The following is a 21,496-nucleotide window of genomic DNA, read 5'->3' on the forward strand; positions in this document are numbered from 1 at the left end:
AACAAACTTACTTCGTTATTGTTTATTGAAAAGTAGATGAGTGAAGTCTGTGAATGCGGACAGAGTTTAAATTTCCCAAAAAAGAAGATTTTTGATGTTTCAATGTTCGCGAAATAACTGCAGAGGTAGTTTTCCCTTTTGGTGCGAAAGTTGTTACAGTATTTTACTCTCAAAATTCAGATTATATCTTCAAAGTGCAGAAGATCGTGATAATTATTGTACAGGTTATAAAATATTAAAATCCCTCGACGACGACTTGAAACTTGTTGTATAATCTCTTTGTACATCTGCGCTTCCATTTACTGAGCTTAGATGTTGTGCTCTTATCAGCAGCTGAAGGAAAACTAACTCCAAATCTGAATTAATTATGGAGATAATAAAAATTGATAGCTAGAAGTGAATATTATCTTTTACTATACTACTTTGTTTACTAACATTGTAAGTGTTAAAGTAAACATCAGCTATGATTTAATTGTTCTGTTTGTTCTTTTTAACTCTAAAATTTGACAAGAGGAAGAACTTTAATGTAACTTTAATAAGTAACTATCAAGGTACGTGAAAGGAAGAAGTAGCTCCGCAACTATTCCTACTTTTTTTCAGTCTTAAAACTACGTTTTGCTACTTTTTTAAAATTAGTTATTGAGTACGAAGCCTGCATCAATAAAAAAAACAATTTTACCACGCAACAATATATAAAAAAGTAGTAAAATATTTGAACAAGTAAGAATTCTTAGTACATAAGAATTCCTTAAAAATTACTATATCGGTTTTTACTTTTCCATGCACCGAATTGATTCCGACCCTAAAAGAACACATCTGCTTCCTACCTATCAGAATCATTAACCTTATGCTTTGTAGGTGGTATGTAGTTCCTATTGTACCCAGAACCAGACTCACTATCTCTAAAAAGTCGTTTTACAGCTACTTGTTTGAAAAGAGCACCGCACATAAAAAAAGCATGTTTGAAATTTGAAAATTTCATCGTAGGCACTTTTTTGTGTTTAAAACCAGTGACTATAAAGATTATAAATAAGATAAGATAAATCATAACATTGGTAGGGAAACTATATCGCATTACACATTTCCTTCCGCTATGTATATGTGCGCATTGGTTAAACAAGGTGAGAACAGGTTCTGATTGTATTAAAGCAGCAGAGCGAAAGTACAGGGGCGTTAATGACAATAGATGTAGGTGTGTGGTTAGCAATGGTTATTGGTGCAAACTAGGGGATGAGGATTTCACTAATTATCCGCATGTGCGCTCCTGCCTCAATTGCAGGACGTCGATGATACTCACATGCCTTGAATTCCATTTGTTTCCTCCATTCTATAGTACCATCTATACATATATATATATATAATTTACCTTCTATATGCCTACTACTTCATCAACCACCCTTCACTGACTAGTTTATACAATTTTCACTTATTTAACAATCCTATTCAACTATCCTGAAAAATTATCCTCTTCAAACTATTCATGGGGTTTTATAATCAGGAATTTTTTCCCTGCTGTACATCTGCTGCTACTACTAAACTACTATCTACATAAAACGATCCTTTAGAAAAAAATATAGTAAATTACTTTAACTTTCGATAAGATTTTCATTTTCATATTAAGATATTGACTTTGACTTTGACTTCAACTTTAACTTTAACTTTAACTTTAACTTTAACTTTAACTTTAACTTTAACTTTAACTTTAACTTTAACTTTAACTTTAACTTTAACTTTAACTTAACTTTAACTTAACTTTACTTAACTTTAACTTTAACTTTAACTTTAACTTTAACTTTAACTTAACTTTAACTTTACTTTAACTTAACTTTAACTTTAACTTTAACTTTAACTTTAACTTTAACTTTAACTTTAACTTTAACTTTAACTTTAACCTTTAACTTTAACTTTAACTTTAACTTTAACTTTAACTTTAACTTTAACTTTAACTTTAACTTTAACTTTAACTTTAACTTTAACTTTAACTTTAACTTTAACTTTAACTTTAACTTTAACTTTAACTTTAACGTTAACTTTTAACTTTAACGTAACTTTAACTTTAAACTTTAACTTTAACTTTAACTTAACTTTAACTGTAACTTTAACTTTAACTTTAACTTAACTTTAACTTTAACTTTAACTTTAACTTTAACTTTAACTTTAACTTTAACTTTAACTTTAACTTTAACTTTAACTTTAACTTTAACTTTTAAATACAAATTCAATGTCAAGTTGAAAGTTAAATTGAAAGTCAACCTAATAGACAAAATGAAAATCAAAGTGAATGTTAAAATAAAGGTTAAAGATAATGTTAAAATCAAAGTCAAAGTAAAGATCAAAGTGAACGTCAAGGTTAAATTATAAAAACGCACCTCAGATTAAATAAAAAAATAGTGATTAGAAGACCAATTAATTTGAAAAAAGTAGAAAAAAGTAGCTCTGGAAAAAGTAGTAAAAAAAGTAGCTATCGAAAAATTAGAATTATAATGTAAATGAAATTATTATTAATTAATACTATAGCAACAATTCGAGCGCTTACACGCGCGGCTGACTACTCACTCACTTTTTTAAATAAAATTAGCAATTTTAAAAATAATAGAACGTAAAAATTTGTAATTCAAATTTTTCTTATAAAAATAAAATAGAAATTAGAATATATAGTTTTAATATTATTATAATTATAATAATCATATATTTTGACATAGGGAATTCAGGGAAAAGTCAGGAATTTTTATTAAAAGTACTGAAAAAAATTAAATTTTTAGAATTCATAAGAAAATTCTGAATTTTTGATTCTTTTTTGTTTGACTCATAAACTATAAAATTACCACGAATTCCAATACAAAACCTTCAATGTTTTCAATTTCTGACAAAAATTTCTTTTTAAAAAACTATTAAATCTTGAACAACTATCATAAAACAAAAAAATTATTTAAATGAATAATTTTACTTAAATATTTCAAAATTAATTCAATTTTAAAAGAGTTGCGTTTACAATTTTCATAAATAAATTAACTTCAAACGATTTCAATTTGAAATTTTATAAAATTTCAATGTTGAATGAATTTAATCAGAAATTTTAATGAACTTTCAATTCAAATTAAATCAAAATTCAAATTAATGAAATTTTAATTCAAAATCTTCTAAAATTAGTTAAATTTGTCAATTTCTATTTAATTAATTATTAAACGTAATGGATTTATAGAAGAATTTTAGTTAACGACACTAAAAAATTGAATTTTGAAGAAGTTACAAATGATTGCAGAATTTCAATTATTTTCAAAAGTAATAAAATAATTCTTATCACAAAATTCAATTATGTTCAAAATTTACAAAAAAAATTTCGACAAAATCCCAATTATTATCTTTATAAATAAAAAAATTCTTTAAAATTCAATGATTTTCAAAAAATTCAATAAAATTCTTGTCAAAATTTCAATTATTTTCAAAAATTTTTCTCATTTCAATAATTTTCAATATCTACTATTTTAATAAAATTACCCAAAAGAATTCAATTATTTAAAAACAATTTTAATAAAATTTTACGCAAACATTTAATTATTTTCATATAAATAATAAAAATTTCACACGATTTCAATTATTAAAAAAAAGAATGTAATCAAAATTCGTTGAAAGAATTCAATTATTCTCCTAAATAATAAAATATTTTCACAGGATTTCAATTATTTTTTAAGAAAATTTTAAGTAAATTCTGCGAAAAATGTAATAATTTTCAAAATTTATTATTAAAATTTTTCGAAAGAATTCAATTATTAATTATTTTTAATAATTTTTGCAAAAGTTCCTTGAGAATTTTCAAATCTATTTGTTTACAATAGATTTCCCGAAATTTTATTTTTGATTAATTTAAGAATTCCCCGACTCTCATCGCGTAATTTCGAACCATTTTACCTTGACACTCCAAAGAAATCAATTGGTACAACTGCACCTATTTTTTTCGCATGCAACCATATTAACCAATTATTTACACGAATGGCTCCGGAATTAGATTTGTTTTTTTCATCAGCAAAAGTTTTCACATCTACTCTTAATGCTTACATCGATTCTTTATAATTTAAAATTTATAATGTGAGTTAACTTTTATTATTATAATTCAGTTGGCCATATTCTCTTTACAATCTAAAATTATTGTTAGTATTTATCTAATTATGTTATTTCTTTGTATCAAATTTTAGTTACCCATTTATGGTCCTTTTGGACTGCGGGAACTGTTTTTGTAAATAAATAAATAAATAAATAATTGAATTTTACGAAATTTTGATTATTTGGAAATTCTTCAATTAAATACATATTAGAAAATAAAAAATTCAAATAATTTCAAAAAAAAAATTCAATTAAACTTTTTTAAAAAAATTAAATCTATAAAATAATTGGCAGTTAAAAGCATTAAAAATTCAAATTTTCAAAGATTTTAATTTGAAACCTTTTCAAAATTCAATTATTTCTAAAAATTCACGCTATAATGCTTTTAATATTCAATTATTATCTAAAATTTCAACTGAAATTCATTTTTAAATCCACTTTTATTAGAAAATTCTACGAGAATTCAATTATTTAAATCCAAAAATAAATTTATTGAATAAATGAATGTTTCTCAAAATTGAATTCTTATAAAGAATTTTATCAACAAATTTTTAAATAATTGAATTTTTCGATGAATTTTAATAAAATTTTTAAAAATAATTACATTTTTTGAGGAATTCAATTGAAATTGTATTAAAAAATAATTGAAATTCTGTTATGAGTTTTATTATTCATGAAAATAATTGAATCTCTGTAAAAAATTTTATTATTAATGAAAATAATGTAATGTTTACTTAGAATTTTATGAACAGTTTTTTATATATAATTGAATTATTTTTGCAAAATTTTATTAAAATAGAATTTTCTAATTAAAATTAAATTTTTTTTCTAATTAAAATTTTTAATACAATTCTAATCATATTCCTTGAAAAATGTACCAAACTATTCTAGAAAATTTTTATTAAAATTCGTCAAAAGAATTAAATTATTTAAAAATTTGTTAATAAAATTCTTTATAAGAATTAAATTTTAAAAAACATTCAATTATTCAATAAATAATTTAGTTTTGTATTTAATTAATTGAATTCTCGTAGAAGTTTCTAATAAAAATTTACGTTTTCGAAAAATTTTACAATTAAAGATATTCGTAAATAAATTTAACAAAACTTATTTTTCAATAAAATTTTTTCCTTTATTTTCTAAAAATTCAAAAATTTTCAGTTTCATTTTACAATTAAATTTTCTAATTGACAAATATAATTTATAAATAATATTTTTTAAAGAAAAAAAAACAAAAGCATACACAGAAACTAACTTCAAACTGCGAACAGAATAAATGAAAGAATACGGAGATTAATATAGTTAATTAATAATTATTAATTTTAATCACAGCTGAGTTATTTAACAATAAGAATTTCGTAGAAAGCAAAATCTCGTAAATTTTATGGTAATTTTTACATTCATCAGAATATGCAAAAAGGCATTTTTTTTCTCTTTCGTTCCTTTTTCTTTTTCTTTTGCTTTTCTTTCTTTGGAATTATTTTCAAGAGCGCTGACAATTTTGGAGAAAATGTTTTTGTCTAATTCCATTTTAATTGCCAAGCGACTTCCCTTCGTTTCTCTCTGTAAATTTCAAGCCGAATATATATCAAATGTTTCCCCCGCACATAGTAGTAGAGAATCAGCAAGCAGCCTCCTCTCTTGTTCATGTCGTTAGAATTCGACCTAGCAGAAATTCCAACATTGTGCGTTTGCACGATTCTACAACTGCACCTGCTCAGATTAAAATACATCGAGCGACTCTTTTCCCATATCATACGCATTTCATTAATTCTCAAAAAGCAATTTTCATCGCTAATAAATTCACAGACTGTCAAAGCGAAAATTCTTTTCGCTTTTTAATCTTATTATTCACTTATTTGAATGAAATTCATTAAATAGAATATTTCGTTACTTAATTTTGATTTTAGAAAATAAAATTCGCATATTTCTGGCGTAATTCTATGTTTTTATTATATAACTCATACAACTCATACATTTCATACATTTCATAAAATTGTGTGCAAAAAATATTTATGAGCGGAAAGTATAAAAGGCAGAAGCGTCATACACAGAGTTAGTAAATAATAATATAACTCTTAAAGTTTGAGCCGAAATAACTCATAAAGAGCACAGAAATTCATAACTCATAAACGTAGGTAAATACACTCGTAATACTCGTCAAGAATCTTCTATATGCATCATAAAGTTTAGATATAACCCGTAATCTCTTGTATAGCTCATAAAATCTTAAATTCACAACTAAAAAATCATACAAACTTATACATTCTTAAATAAACAAATACTTGTAAAGTTTCTTTTATATAAAAAAACTCATAAAATTAAACTATATAAAAAATATACAAAAACTCATAAATATCGTATAAATGAATTTCTATAATTATTTCGAGTATTTCATAACAATTTTGTAACTTTATAACTCATAAAATTTTTCACCTGACTCATGAACTCATAAATTATAAACACATGTTAATTTTTCTCACATAACTCATAAATAGTTTTTTAATCTATAAATACAGTGTAAATAATAAATAATATAGTTCAATATTGAATTCCAAAAACTCATAAGTTGAAGTTATGTATAAACTCACAAACACGTAACCCAAAATTCTTGATAAGAAGACCAAAAATTCTGTTTTCTTAACTCATAGAATTGAACAATTATTTTTTAAAATTTTCTGAACTCTTAAAAAATACTCAGAAAATGCATAATATTTAAATTTATGTACATAAAATAGAATGCAATACAAAATCTAAATACTCATGCAAATACTCAAAAATATTTTTAAATTTCAATTAAAAAAATTTTTTTTAATTTTTTTTTTATGAAACTTACTTTTTGCAACTTAAAAATATTCTGTAACTCATAAACTTATAAACTTTTATTCGTAAATATATGACTTAAAATGATTAATAAAGAATTAAAAAACTTTTTAATAATAAAATTACAGCAATTATTTTATAAAATTTTTTAAACTCATAAACAGCTAAAAATATTCGGAAAATTTCTCATGAAACTAACTAGCTTCTTGTAAATAAAAAATATTATGTACAAAACTCATAAATTTTGATTAAAAAATCTAACGAATCAAACTATAAACACATAACTCAAAAGTATTGATAAATTCAAAAATTTTGTTTCCTTACTCATAAAGTTATGACAATTATTTAAAAAAATTGTATAAACTCATAAACACAAATAATTACTCATAATGTTTCTCTTTTTTAACTCGAATATATTGTGTAACTTAAAAATCGTTTAAATCGTCAACTTAAAAAAAATTCATAACTTAAACTCAGAAATAATAAACTCATGGAATTTAAATAATTAATCTTTTAAAAATGTATAAACTCATAAACGATTCGATTCGGGAAAATCACCGGAATAATTGCATTCTCTTGGAAAATTTTATTAAAATAATAGAAATTGAAAATCATCGTAATGAGTCAAATTTTTGAAAATAATTGGATTTTGAAAAAAAATTATATTATTTATAAAAATAATTGAAATTTTGCCGAAAATGTTTAAAAATTTTTGAAAATAATTGAATTTCTACAATCATTTGTAACTTCTCAAAAATTCTCTAAATTATATCGCTTAAAATTTACGAACTTTTCGTACTTTTTCAAAACAAATTACGATTTTTGCAAAAAAGATTATGCAAATTCTATTTTAAATATAATATGTAAAGTATTTTTTTAAATAATTGAAAGTTTGTGTAGAATTTTTTAAAAACTTTTGTTTAATATAATTAAATTTTTTCGGGCAATTATATTAAAATAGAATATTGAATATTGAAAAATATTTAACTCTTATCACTCAATAATATTGAAAACCATTGAAGTAAGAAAATTTTTTTGATAAATAATTGAAATTTTGCCATAATTTTTATTAAAATTTTTGAAAATATTTGAATTCTTCTGATGAATACTATTATTTACGAAAATAAATAAATAATGGAATTTTTGCAATTAATTTTATTTAAATTACTCAAAATAATTGAACTTTCTCGAAGATTATTGTTATTTATTTATAAAGATAATTGAATTGTTGACAAAAATTTAAAAAAATTTTTTTAAATAATTGAATTTCTGACAAAAATTTTATTTATTTCTAAAATAATTGAATTCTTGTGATGAATATTGTTATTTATGAAAATAATTGTATTTTACAATAAATTTTATTAAAGTTTCTGAATATAATTGAATTTCGAAGAGAATTTTTATATTTATAAAGATAAAATTGAAACTTTGATGAGAATTTCACTTAAAACATCATGGAAATAAATCTCATTTTTTAGAATTTTAATTTTTCAAGGTTTTGTAATAAAATTTAAGGTGTTTTCAAGGTTTTCAAGGAGCAAAAAAAAATTCAAGTATACTTTTCAAGGTTTTTAAGGTTTTCAAGGTAGCTGGACACCCTGAGATTTCAATCTCATTTGAGTTTTTATTTTTCAATACAGCATTCAAATTTTTTATTTAAAATTAAAAACTAGATACGAAATTTAAGAACCAGTTTTATTCTATTCACCCAAGTTTTTGGATTCAAAATTAAAAAAAAACTCCATTTCTAATACAAAAGACAAAAGACAAAATACACCACAACAAGAAATCCATTTCATAGAAATCTAATTGGGTTCGAATTGTCGGATTAAATTAGCCCCACTTAAATGACTATATGAAAGATTCATAAACTACACTCGAGTATACCAAGTTTCAAGTACTTTCACAAGATCGGATTTTAAATTACCTCTCTATGACTTATGAGGAGAAAAGGGCCCAAAGTTTCAATAAGACTTGAACGTCTCTTTGGCCGTATTCAAAGTTTTCCTTATGCCAATTGAGTGGATTGAGTGGAGATGGCAATCTTTTTCAACAGCAGCCAAAGACATTCCTTTTTAATTGCTTTGCAAGCACCATCTGATATATTTTCTATATAAGCGATCAGTTTGAGAAACGAGGAAATAAAAAAATATCATCAAGACCAAACGAGACCGTGTCAGTTCGACCAATTAGATCTCTACTTGAAGATTGTTGCTTAACGAATATAGTTTTCAGTTTCTTCGGTTAGGAAAAGTCACACAGGTCACGCCCTATCGTGTCCCGATTTGACCTTCTTGGAAACAGATCGTGGGTAAAGTAGTAAGAATAATTGCTAAATTGAATATTTAGCTAAACTTTTCTAGAAGACATTTTTTTTTAAAATAAAGTGTACACTCTAAAGAATGAATTTTACTTTCCGCGTCCACTTTTATCTTATTGTTAGAACCGTTTTTGACCCAATTTGAACCTTGAAATTACATTTTTAGATTCTAAAAATTAACTTTTAATCTAGTTTTAAGATGAAAAATATGGGCTATTTTTCAATCATTTTGGTTTTAAGATGTAAAAGATCAGATCAGATGGTATTGGTAGCATTATTAAATCAAGATACTGTCTTAAAATTCAGATGGTAGAATTTTTGACTACATTAATTTCAGTTGCTATTTATCCTTTTCTAATTAACGATCTCGACCAGCTTGTGTGATTATTTCACACCAACTTGACGCTTTTGTTACTTACCACTTTTTTTTTTGGTTTCTTTCTTTTTGAAAGAAACTCTTAACTCCTTTCTTTGGTCCTCTTCTCCTCTTTATTTTGGGGAACGAGTTCAAAGCATCCTCGTGACCACGTATACAAGCCACGAAACGTGAGTCAATGTTTTTCAATGTGAATGGTCACCAAAATAGAACCTCGTGCTTGGTTCGCGAAACGTATGTACACAGGCGCTGCACGTTTCGGAATAAATCTCACGTGCGTGTGAGTTACTCCTTCCATTTTTAAAGCAAATGTACATGTGCGAGATTGTCGAATGCACTCCTTCTCTCTTTCTCTTTCTCTCTCCACCCACGATTCCTCTTGTTTACTCTTTAAATATAATCGAAGGAGCAATAACACGCTCTGGCACGTTCAAAACATTAGTGCATGCGCATGCAGGCAAATTTTCATTTTTACGAATCAACTTCTCTCTGTTATTCGCATTATTCGATTTATTGCCATATAGTCTCGGCGTATTGAAATCTAATGTTTCATTCATTCTGTCCAATTTCATTCCTAAGCCTTGACAAATTTTTAGATATACCAAAAAGAGGGAAAAAATTGAACCACTGCAAATAATTCAGACTTCAAAGTATTAGAGACACTATCCACCTGAGACGGAGTGACAAAAACGATAAAACATAAAAATTGAACCTGACTGTCGAGATGATAAAATACGAAGGATAAGAGAGGATAAGAGATTTTTTCTCATATAAGCATGACTTCACTCTCGACGATTTACGAAAAGTTACCAACAAACTACAAGTTTCTTCCATTTATTTCTTCATTATTCATCAGCTTTTCTTCAAAAATTGTCGTTTAACTCCTTTCTTCCTCTCTCTCCTTCTTCGATCCACTTTTCTCCGAATGGGAATTTATAGGTTGGTCTTTGAACCACTTAAAGAGTTGGGTTATTCGAGTCGATAGCAATCGTTGCGACGATTCAGGAAATACTGCTTCCCACATACTCGAAAGTAGCAAAACGATAAATTGATTAGAAATTGTAGGTACTTTTTTTTAATTTCAAAAATTTAGAATTCAAATTTATTCCCATTTGTCTAGAAGGTCAAAAAAAGGGGAAAGAAGTAAATTTTTCTCTATATGGTTGCAGCGAAGAAAACTGGATATTTAGAAAAAAATCTTAACACTCAGATATTGATAAGCATTTCTATATTAAACATTAATCAAAAGATCGAAAGAAACTTTACTAAATGTCATGAATTGTAAAGTTTGGGTCAAATTGACCCAGTGTGTCAATAACGTGTCAAAAAATGAGTGCCTCACTCTTTCAACAGAGAAGTAAAAGTTAACATTGTAATTGTAATTGTTAAAATTTATAAGCATCAAGCTCTCCATAAAACGGTTTGTTATCCAGGGGAGATTAAAATCGAGCCTTCTATTATATTCATAAGAACAAAAGGTGAGTGGACGCTAGGAGACTCATCTTCCTTTATAACAACGATTAATAGTCTCCACAATACAGTTACAATAAACGCGAAATTCAATGGATTCAGTAAATACGTATTTTAGTTGAAAAAAAACGATAAATTTTACACATATAAATGTAAAACGCCTCTCATGTTAAAGAGACCGGTCCTCCCACTGACCAAGTCCGATTGCATTTATAAAGGAATTTCGCAAATCTTTCTTCTATCAAAGTGAGAGGTATATACACAACTAAAAGGTTCTCTCTGCTCCTATCTTTCAATTTAATGCCACACTCATTCAATTTTAACTCTAAATTTGTGTATTTTAATATTTTTTTGAATTTTCTTCGAATTTCGCTTCAGTATATTTACATTCTAAATAAATAATGACGATAAGTTCCTTCCAACAATCGGACATTGAAAGTATTTTCAATGTGGAAGGTGTTAAGAGTCTTGAGAGATCCAACCGGTCTTGGAGGGCCCGTGGCAATGAGGTTCGGATCTGGTTTGAAAATTTTTAACATTATCTTACACAGAGTTAGCTTTGGATTCACTTTTACACTAACATACAACAAGGGATTTAATTATGTGGCTAAGCTATGAATTCTGCGCGAGTGTTGAAATAGTTCTAGTGAGCGACAAACTACAGTCATTAAATCTCTTGATTTTCTCCGAGTCTTTCTGCTCTAAATATTGACCTGTTTCTTCTTTCTTATATTCGGTTGAAAGAAGGAAATCTGTAAGCTCATCTCTTGCTCTCATTAACCCCACTCTGGCGCCTAGAGTTTAAAAGCTTGTGAATTCTAAGAAACGACGTGTAAGAGTAGGAGTGGGGTCAATGAGAGCGAGAGAGAAACTCCGTAGCTTCTCTCTCGCTCCTATTATCCCCACTCCGGCGTCAGGATTTTAGAACTCGTGAATTATAAGAAGCGGAGCGAAAGCGTCAGAGTGGGGGCAATGAGAGCGAGAGAGAAACTCCGAAACGTCTCTCTCGCTCTCGTTATCCCCACTCCGGCGCTGACGTTCTTCCGATTCTTAGAAGTTTCTCAGAAAATATTTTAAACTAAAACTTCATGAAAGTAAGATTTTTTACACTGCAGTAATAAGTAACTATCTAAACAAAAAATTAGTAAAACTGACTCAGGGAGTCTACTGGTCCTTGAAGTCCTGGAATTCCTGGAATTTGAAAAAATGTCTTAAAATGTCCTGGATTTTGAACTTTTGTCCTTTAATTTTTCATATTTTACTTTTTAATATTCAATAATTCAAAAATTTTACTCAAATTTAAAAAAATAATTTTTTTGATTCATCAAAAAATAATTTCAATTTGTCATTTGATTAAAGAAACTGGTATCTACAATATTGATTTTAATTCTTTTCATAATAAAATAAATATTTTTGTTCAAGTATGTTAATTTAAATTATGTTAATCGTAATATGAAATAATATTACACAGGATTGCCACAAAATTTTAATTTTGTTTTTCCCTGACTTTTCCCTGATTTCCAGACAAAATTTTCACTTTTTCCCTAACCCTGAAGAACATTAATAACTTCTTTTTTAAATAAATATTTAATCATTATTATTTTTCTATAGGAATTATGATTCTCAAATTTAATAACTAAAATGACAAAGTAATAAAATCATTATTTTATTTTATTTTTATTGTAACTAAAAATCCAAATTTTCAAAGATTTTAATTTAAAGCCCTTTTTAAAATTCAATTATTTCTAAAAATTCACTCTATAATGTTTTTAATATTCAATTATAATTTAAAAATTTTAAGTTGAAATTCATTTTTAATCAATTTTTATTGGAAAATTTTCCGAGAATTCAATTATTTAAATACAAAAATAAATAATTTATTTAGTAATTGCATTTTTTTAAAAATTCAATTTTTATGAAGAATTTTATCAAAATTTTTAATAACAATTGAATACTTTCGGCGAATTCAAAAAAATTGTAAGAATGAATGCAATTTTAATTTTCTATCATTTTATTTAAAATTTTATAAAAATAATTGAAATTCTGCGATAAGTTTTGTTATTTATGAAAATATAATTAATTTCTTGTGAAGAATTTTATTCAAATTTTTTTAAATAATTGAATTTTTCAGAATTTTTAAAAACTTTTTAAAAATAATTAAATTTTATTAAAAAATTGAAAATAATTGAAATCTGACAAAGAATTAAAAAAACTTTTTTTTAAATAATTGAATTCCTGTGAAAATGTTTATTTGTAAAAAAAATTGAATTCTTGGAAAGAATTTTATTAAAAATTTCATAAATAATTGAATTGCTTAGAAGAATTTTATATTTAACGAAAATAATAATTAATTTGTTTCGAAGAATTGCTTTAGAATTTTTAAAATAAAATTAAATATTTATTCTGAACACAATTATTTTTTAATTTTTTAAAATAATTGAATTTTTATGAAGAATTTCATCAAAATTTTTAATGACAATTGAATTCTTTCGGCGAATTTAAAAAAGAATTGTAAGAATAAATGCAATTTTCTATCATTTTATTAAAAATTTTATAAAAATAATTGAAATTCTGCGATAAGTTTTATTATTTATGAAAATAATTGAATTCTTACAACGAATTTTATTAAAAATCTTTTCAAAGAATTGAATTCCTGTGCAGAATTTCATTTGTAAAAATAATTGAATTATTTATGAAAATAATTAATTTCTTGTGAAGAATTTTATTCAAATTTTATTAAATAATTGAATTTTTCAGAATTTTTAAAAACTTTTTAAAAATAATTAAATTTTATTAAAAAATTGAAAATAATTGAAATCTGACAGAGAATTAAAAAAACTTTTTTTTAAATAATTGAATTCCTGTGAAAATGTTTATTTGTGAAAAAAATTGAACTCTTGGAAAGAATTTTATTAAAAATTTATTATTTATAATTTAAATTATTAATATTTTTATTATTATTAATAATATAATTAATTTTATTATTATTATTATTATTATTATTATTATTATTATTATTATTATTATTATTAATTATTATTATTTATTATTTTATTAAAATTTCTTAAATAATTAAATTGCTTAGAGGAATTTTATTTTTTACGAAAATAATTGAATTGTTTCGAAGAGTTTTACAAACATTTTTCACAATAATATTGTATTTGTAGAAAATTGTTGTATTTCACTAAAATAATTGTATTCTATAACCGATTTTATTATAATTTTTTAAATTTATAAAGTATTTTATCAAAATTTATAAAAATAATGGAATTCTCAAGAAAGAAAATAATTGATTTCTAGCGAAGAATTTTATGCAAATTTCTTTAAATAATTGAATTCCAGAGAAAAATATTATTATTTGTGAAAATAATTGAATTCTTAAGAAGAAATGTATTGAAAACAATTGAATTGAATAGAAAAATTTTATTAAAATTGCAATTTAATGAACTAAATCTTGTAAAGAATTTTGTCAACATTTTTTTAAATAATAGAATTATTAAAAGAATTTTATTTAAATTTTTCGAAATTGAATTTCTCAGACTATTTTTTTCAATTTTCTTTATAATATTTAAATTCTTTCGAGAAACTTCATTGAAAAATTTAAAATAATTGAATTGATGCGAAGAAATTTATAAAAGAAATTGATAAGTAATTGAATTCCTGTTAAAATTTTGTTTAAATAACAGAATTCTTTTGGAAAAGTTTATTAAAAGAGTAGATATGAAAAATAATTGAAATGAGGAAAATTTTTGAAAATAATTGAAATTTTGCCAAGAATTTTATTAAATTTTTTGAAAATAATTGAATTTTGGAGAAGAATTCTATTATTTATAAAAATAATTGAAATTTTGACAAGAATTTAAAAAAATTTTTGAACATAATTGAATTTATGCGAAGTTATTTAAAAAGAAATTTTTATCAAAAATAGAAAAAATTGAAGGGTTTGTATTAGAATTCTTAGCAATTTCATAGTTTATAAGGCAAACAAAAAATACAAATTTAGTTTTGACACTAAAAGAATTGTTTTAGTAAAGCTAAATAAATAAAAAAAAAGTAGAAAAGAAATGAAGTTTAAAAAAGTAGAAAAAAAATAAATTTGGAGCTAAAATAAATAAAGGGATATTAATTAAAAAAGAATTGAACTGTAAATTTATTACTAACTGTATAATTTGCGAAAAAAGAGAAGCACTAAAAAAAAATAATAATCCAACATAGAACACTGCTGTTGTGATAGCGTGCGCCTAATTTTTTTGGAATAATGCCTAAAACAGTTGTGCGGTAAAATATATACGTTGAAGTTTATTCAGCAAATAATGTTACGCTTCACAGTCTTTGATGTTTCTAATAAAACTGTTTGGATTATGGTGCTTGGAAAGCATTACAATTTACAATATTGTCACACAGAGGATACATATTTCAATCAATATAATTGTAACAAATTGTGTATTTAAATCCAGTATTATGAGTGTCATTACCCTTATATATACATATATATACACCGAGCATCTAATTGAGGCTACTTGAAACTTTATGCAAGTTCCTCTCTGTATAAAATATACAAGTTCGCAAAAAAAGGAAAAATATGTCGCGGATGTAATTAAACACCTTTCTGTCAACTATTTTTCTTTTTTACAAGCGAAGGAAAATTCCAATTTCACATGTTATACATACGCACTTTTGAAGAATTTATTTTGAAACACTTTTCATTTATATATTAAATGTCAAACGAACTGATGCGGATCGCATAAATATTTATGTGCGTACTTTTTTTTTATATTCTCAATTTATTGATGTTTTTATTTTCTTGATTGAAATGTTAAAACGAAATTTGCAAATAGTGAGCAAATAAACGTTTTTTATTTTATAATATAATATTATACAAAAATATATTCTATATATATTTTAATAATAAGACAAACGAAGACGTCAAAGACTTGAATAATTATTTAAAATTTTAAATATAATTCCCATTTGTCTTTTATGTTAATTACCCGGCTGTTTTGTATTTACCTGTGAACTTCCGGCGAATTAGGTAAACTCCTGACTTTCCTGCTCGAATTTCCGCTACTTCCGTTATTTCCCATAATTGAGTAATCCTTTGTCAAAATCAAAATCGTTCAACAAAAGCACGTACACACAATACACGATTTAATATCACAAAATCATCACACTGCAACACCCTTGTCAGAATATGTAGAAATTCCACCTTCTTTAAATCATTTTTCTCTTCAATAAAAAGAAGTTAAAAAAAAGTTCCCTTCAATAAATTATTTTAAATATTTTTAATAAATATCGATATGTGAAGTTAAAAATATGTCTCGTTTATCACTATCATCTCAGTTCTCTTTATTCGCTATTCAATTAATTAATGGAAAAATTTACTTCCAAAAAAATGTTCTTAATGATTTTTTTTTCTAAATGATTTTTTTGTCTATCAATTATGATTGATAAATATCACTTATTTGTACAGTACTCAATATTTCTTATTTTAATATTTTTGTTGTTGTAACGTTTTTTTAATGAAAAATATGTTTACTTTTATTTTTTTTATTTAATGTTTTTTTAAACAAAAAATATGTTTACTTTATTTTTTTTATTTAGTGTGTTTTTTTAAATCAGAAATATTTTTTTATGGATTATTTTATTAAATGTTATTTTAAAATAAAAAATATTTTGGATACCAAATATTTTTGTTTTACATTTTTTTTATTTAATGTGTTTTTAAATAAGAAGGTGACAAATAAATTGTTTCAATTTATTACTATTTGCAACTGTTTCTGTTTCAATTTTTTTACTATTATGTTTGCAATTGTTTTTGTTTCAATTTTTTTTTACTATTATGTTTTACTATTTTTGCAATTGTTTTTGTTTCAATTGCTTTCACTATTATGTTTGCAATTGTTTATGTTTCAATTTTTTTTTCACTATTGTGTTTACTATTGTTTCCGAATTCAATTTCTAATTATATTTTTAATTATTACGTTCGTAGTTATTATATTCGTAATTATAATATTTATAATTATTACATTTATAATTATTAAATTTTTTAATTATTATTATTATTTATATTTATTTATATTTGCAATTGTTTCTGTTTCAATTTTTTTTTACTATTATTTTTTATTTATAATTGATAATTGAGTGATCGTTAACTTCAACACTTAATTAATTTATTTATATTTATAATTATTATCACGTTCTAAAATAAATATTTGACTATTTAGAATATTGACAAATTACGGTTTGTTTACTTATTATTAAATTCGATTTGACACTTAAATGAAGAATTATGTTTTAATTTATATTTTATATTTATTTTTTTTTATTATAGTAATTTTAATCACTTTTTTTGTTTTTGATGTCGAATTTGATTCCAATAAATTAAGTGATATTGTAAAAATTTTTTTCGAGACAAGACAAAAAGCACTCGCGAGCACAAAATTTCACAAAGAACACATTTTTAAAATTAATGTTTCATTTCTTCGAGTGACTGTATTTTTTTGTATTTTAATTTTTTTTGGGATTTTTAACTTTTTAAGTGAAGATATAAAATATAATAATTATAGGATATAAAAGTTATAAGAATGATTTCGATATGAGAGTAGATGGCACCTCGTGGTTAAGCCATGTCGCGATCATGGTGTGTCCATGGTGCGTAGGCATCGCTGATGGCCCGTTTCAAACTGAAGGCCCGAGAAGAGAGAACCATTACCATTCCCGTTCCCATAGCACGTGGCTCCTCTCTCTCCATCTCATTCTATGTTTCACCCTCGTGTCAGCTTATCCTCTCTTTCTTTCTCTCTTGTATCCCCCCCTTTCACAAACCAGGATCGGCTCTAGGTTTGTTTGCACTTGAAATATCATTTCAGCACCTGGAAGCTCACTTTTCTTTCTTTCCTTTACATTATATATTATTTACGAGCATTTTTTCATTCCTTTTTCGACAACAAAAGACATTCGATGCCACACGATGCACACACGGTATATTTCTTTAATCGAGGATTATAATGGATGATTTAAGTCAGCTTTATGGATTATTTCGAGGTAATAAATATAATATATGACACGCTCCGAATGACTCTGAAGAAATGTGTATATACCTAAGAAGCATTTTTTAGGTTATGTTTCACTTAATTTTATCTTAATTTTTAATTTAATTGAAAGTTTTTTTAAATATGTAAAACATTTGCTTAATGTAAACTTAGCATTTTTAGGTTATGTTTCACTTAATTTGACTTAATTTTTAATTTAAATTGAAAGTTTTTTTATAAATATGTAAAACATATAATGAAATATAAAAAATAAAATATGAAAAAATGTAGATTTTTAAATATAAAACTCAATGTTTTATATATTAACCAAAATGACTAAGTGATAAATTCAAACAATTATTAAACGTTTTTGTGTCTAATTGAAAGCAAAAATCAGTTTTTAATTAAGTATTTTATTTGCAAGAAAACACAATTTATATTTTAGAGTGTATTTTCATTCCAGAAATTGCAAACATAACCTAAAATGTTTTTACTTCTTAGGTATACCTTTCTTCACTGCGTGTCATATATAAATACGTAGAATAACTTACTATTCACAAAGTAAAGCAAAAACTGTCTGATGCTTCTGTTTTTTAAATTGAATTCAGTGAATTTCCATACTGAAGAAATAGTAAAAAAAACAAAAATTGTCTGGAACTTCTGTTTTTTAAATTAAAATCAGTGACTTCCAACTGAAGAAATAGCGACAATTTATTTTTATTGAAATTTAGTCATATTTCAGTCGACGTTTTACTGAAGTATGCTTCAGTCTCTAAATTCAGTGACTTTTTACTGAAGAAATAACGAAACAAAAAAAAGATGTTTGGAGCTTCTGCTTTTTAAATTAAATTCAGTGACTTTCCACTGAAGAAAGCGAAAAACAAAAACTATCTGGATCTTTTGTTTTTTGAATTAAAATCAGTAACTTTCCACTGAAGAAATAGTAAAAAAACGTAAATTATCTGGAACTTCAATTTTTTAAATTAAAATCAGTGACTTTTCACTGAAGAAATAGCGAAAATTTATTATGACTGAAATTTAATTATATTTCAGTCGAAATCCTAATGAAGTATAACTAAATTCAGTCACTAAATTCAGTATAACTTTTCACTGAAGAAATAACGAGAAAGAAACAAAAACTGTCTGAAACTTCTGTTTTTTAAATAAAATTCAGTAACTTTCCGCTGAAGAAATAGCAAAAAAGCAAAAACTGCCTGGAATTTCTGTTTTTTAAATAAAATTCAATAACTTTCTACTGAAGAAATATAGCGAAAAAAAATTGTCTGGAACTTCTGTATTTTTAAATTAAATTCAGTGACTTTTCCACTGAAGAAATAGGGAAAATTTATTTTTACTAAAATTGAGACTTTTGTTTTTTAAATAAAATTCAGTGACTTTTCACTGAAGAAATATAGCGAAAAAAAATTGTCTTGAACTTTTGTATTTTTAAATTAAAGTCAGTGACTTTCCACTGAAGAAATAAGGAAAATTTATTTTTACTAAAATTCAGTCCTATTTCAGTGAATTTTAGTCGAAGTCTTCCTGAAGTATACTTCAGTTTCTAAATTTCCATTATTTCTTCAGTGGAAAGTGACTGATTCAAATTTAGAAAGATTTGCGTTCTAAACTATTTTCGAAGTAAATTTTGCTATACGTTCCAAGTAAATTTTACGAATTTTTACGAAAATGTACTTCTCATCAATAGCAACTTTTACTCCGAAAATATAGTAAAAGTTGATAGAAATACTTTTTCTTTGACTTTAAATGATTTTTATTTTCACTTTCTTTTTCACTTTCACTTTAATAGATTTTAATTTTCACTTTTATTTTCTCTTTCGCATAAAAATCTTATCAGAGTAAAAATAGAAATGTAAGTTAAAATAAAAATCCTTCAAAGTGAAAGTGAAAATGAAAAAGACAAGAAGTTTACAAAAGAGGATTTTTCAAATAAATAACTAAACAGAATTTTTATTTACGCTTTCAAATAAAAATCTGTCAAAATAAAAAAAAAAAAATGTCAAAGTGAAAGTGAAAGGGAAACTGAAAATAAAAATATATCAAAGTGAATGTGAAAGTAAAAATCTATCATACTAATAGTGAAAATGAAAGTGAAATTGAAAGTAAACGTAGAAATGAAATTATATTAATTTCATTAATTAGTATTTGTAAAAATAACAGTAATTTTATTTCTACTTTCACTTTCATTCATCTCTTACTTTCCACTTTCATTTTCACTTTCATTTTAATAGATTTAAATTTTTACTTTCAATGTCACTTTCACATTGATTTTTAATTTTACTTTCACTTTCACTTTGATTGTTTAATTATTTTTACTTTCATTTTCACATTCATTGATTTTATTTTCACTTTAACTTTTACTTTGAACGATTATTATTTTTACTTTAAATTTGACTTTCACTTTGACTTTTATTTTCTACTTTCACTTTCATTTTCACAATAATTTAATTATGGGATTTTATTTTCACTCTCATTTTCACTTTATTATATTTTTATTTTTATATTGTTAAATTTTCATTTTCACTTTTATTTTCACTTTGATAAATTCTTATTTACACATTCACTTTTACTTTGACAAATTTTTATTTTCGCCTTCTATCAAAGTGAAAGTGAAAATAGAAATTTTTCTAGCTAAAAGTGAAAATAAAAATGAATATAAAAATAAATATATGAAAGTAAAAATGAAAATTTATAAAAGTAAAAATGAAAGTGAAAATAAAAATCAAAACGAAAATGAAATTAAAAAATAGACTCCTAAAAATGTGTAAAAAAGGCAGTTTATTTGATTTTTACTATAAAAGTATTTAAAAAATTACATTACAATTAGTATTGCTTAACAATTTTTAGATTGACTTTGACATTATAGTAAATTTAACTTTGCTTCTTTAAATTAAAGAAATGTTAATAAACTTTATTTCTGTTTTGTAAGTATAATTTATTCAATAAATGGTGAAAATCAATAAAAAAGCACAAAAATTCTAATTGGATAAATTTCTACTATAAAAGTATTGTAAATTTTACTTTACTCTATTTTTCATTCAATTTGATTTCTAGATTTTATCTATAACTGACTAAAAATTAGAGAGTTTAAATAAAAAAATTTTTCGTAGCAATAAAATAATTTTTTACTGATTTATAAAAAAAGAATTTTAAATTTACTGGTATAAGAATTTTATCAAGAATTTTATTAAAATTGTTGAAAATAATTGAATTTTTAAAGAATTTTATTATTTTAAAAATATTGAAATTTTAATAAATTTTTGTAAGAAAAATTACATTTTTTTGTGAAATTCAATTAAAATTGTATTCAAAATAATTGAAATTATTTGAAATTTTGCAATGACTTTTAGTATTTAT

General features: G+C 24.0%; 1 protein-coding gene across 3 annotated transcripts in view; it reads right to left on the minus strand.

The window, feature by feature from the left end:
• Positions 1-21,496, minus strand: part of LOC122503301 (protein sickie) — a 522,267-nt gene that overhangs the window by 368,705 nt on the left and 132,066 nt on the right. Inside the window, exon 1 of one of the 3 annotated variants that reach the window (XM_043613786.1) lies at positions 16,101-16,487. The exons of the other annotated variants lie outside the window; for them this stretch is intronic. Coding sequence (XP_043469721.1) covers positions 16,101-16,174 — 74 coding nt within the window. The 5' untranslated portion in view covers positions 16,175-16,487. Of the gene's footprint in view, positions 1-16,100; positions 16,488-21,496 lie in introns of those variants that run through there. 3 annotated transcript variants of the gene reach the window in all.

This window comes from Leptopilina heterotoma, unplaced genomic scaffold, assembly GCF_015476425.1.
Source record: "Leptopilina heterotoma isolate Lh14 unplaced genomic scaffold, ASM1547642v1 Lhet_26, whole genome shotgun sequence".
Classification (NCBI taxonomy): Eukaryota; Metazoa; Arthropoda; class Insecta; order Hymenoptera; family Figitidae; genus Leptopilina; species Leptopilina heterotoma.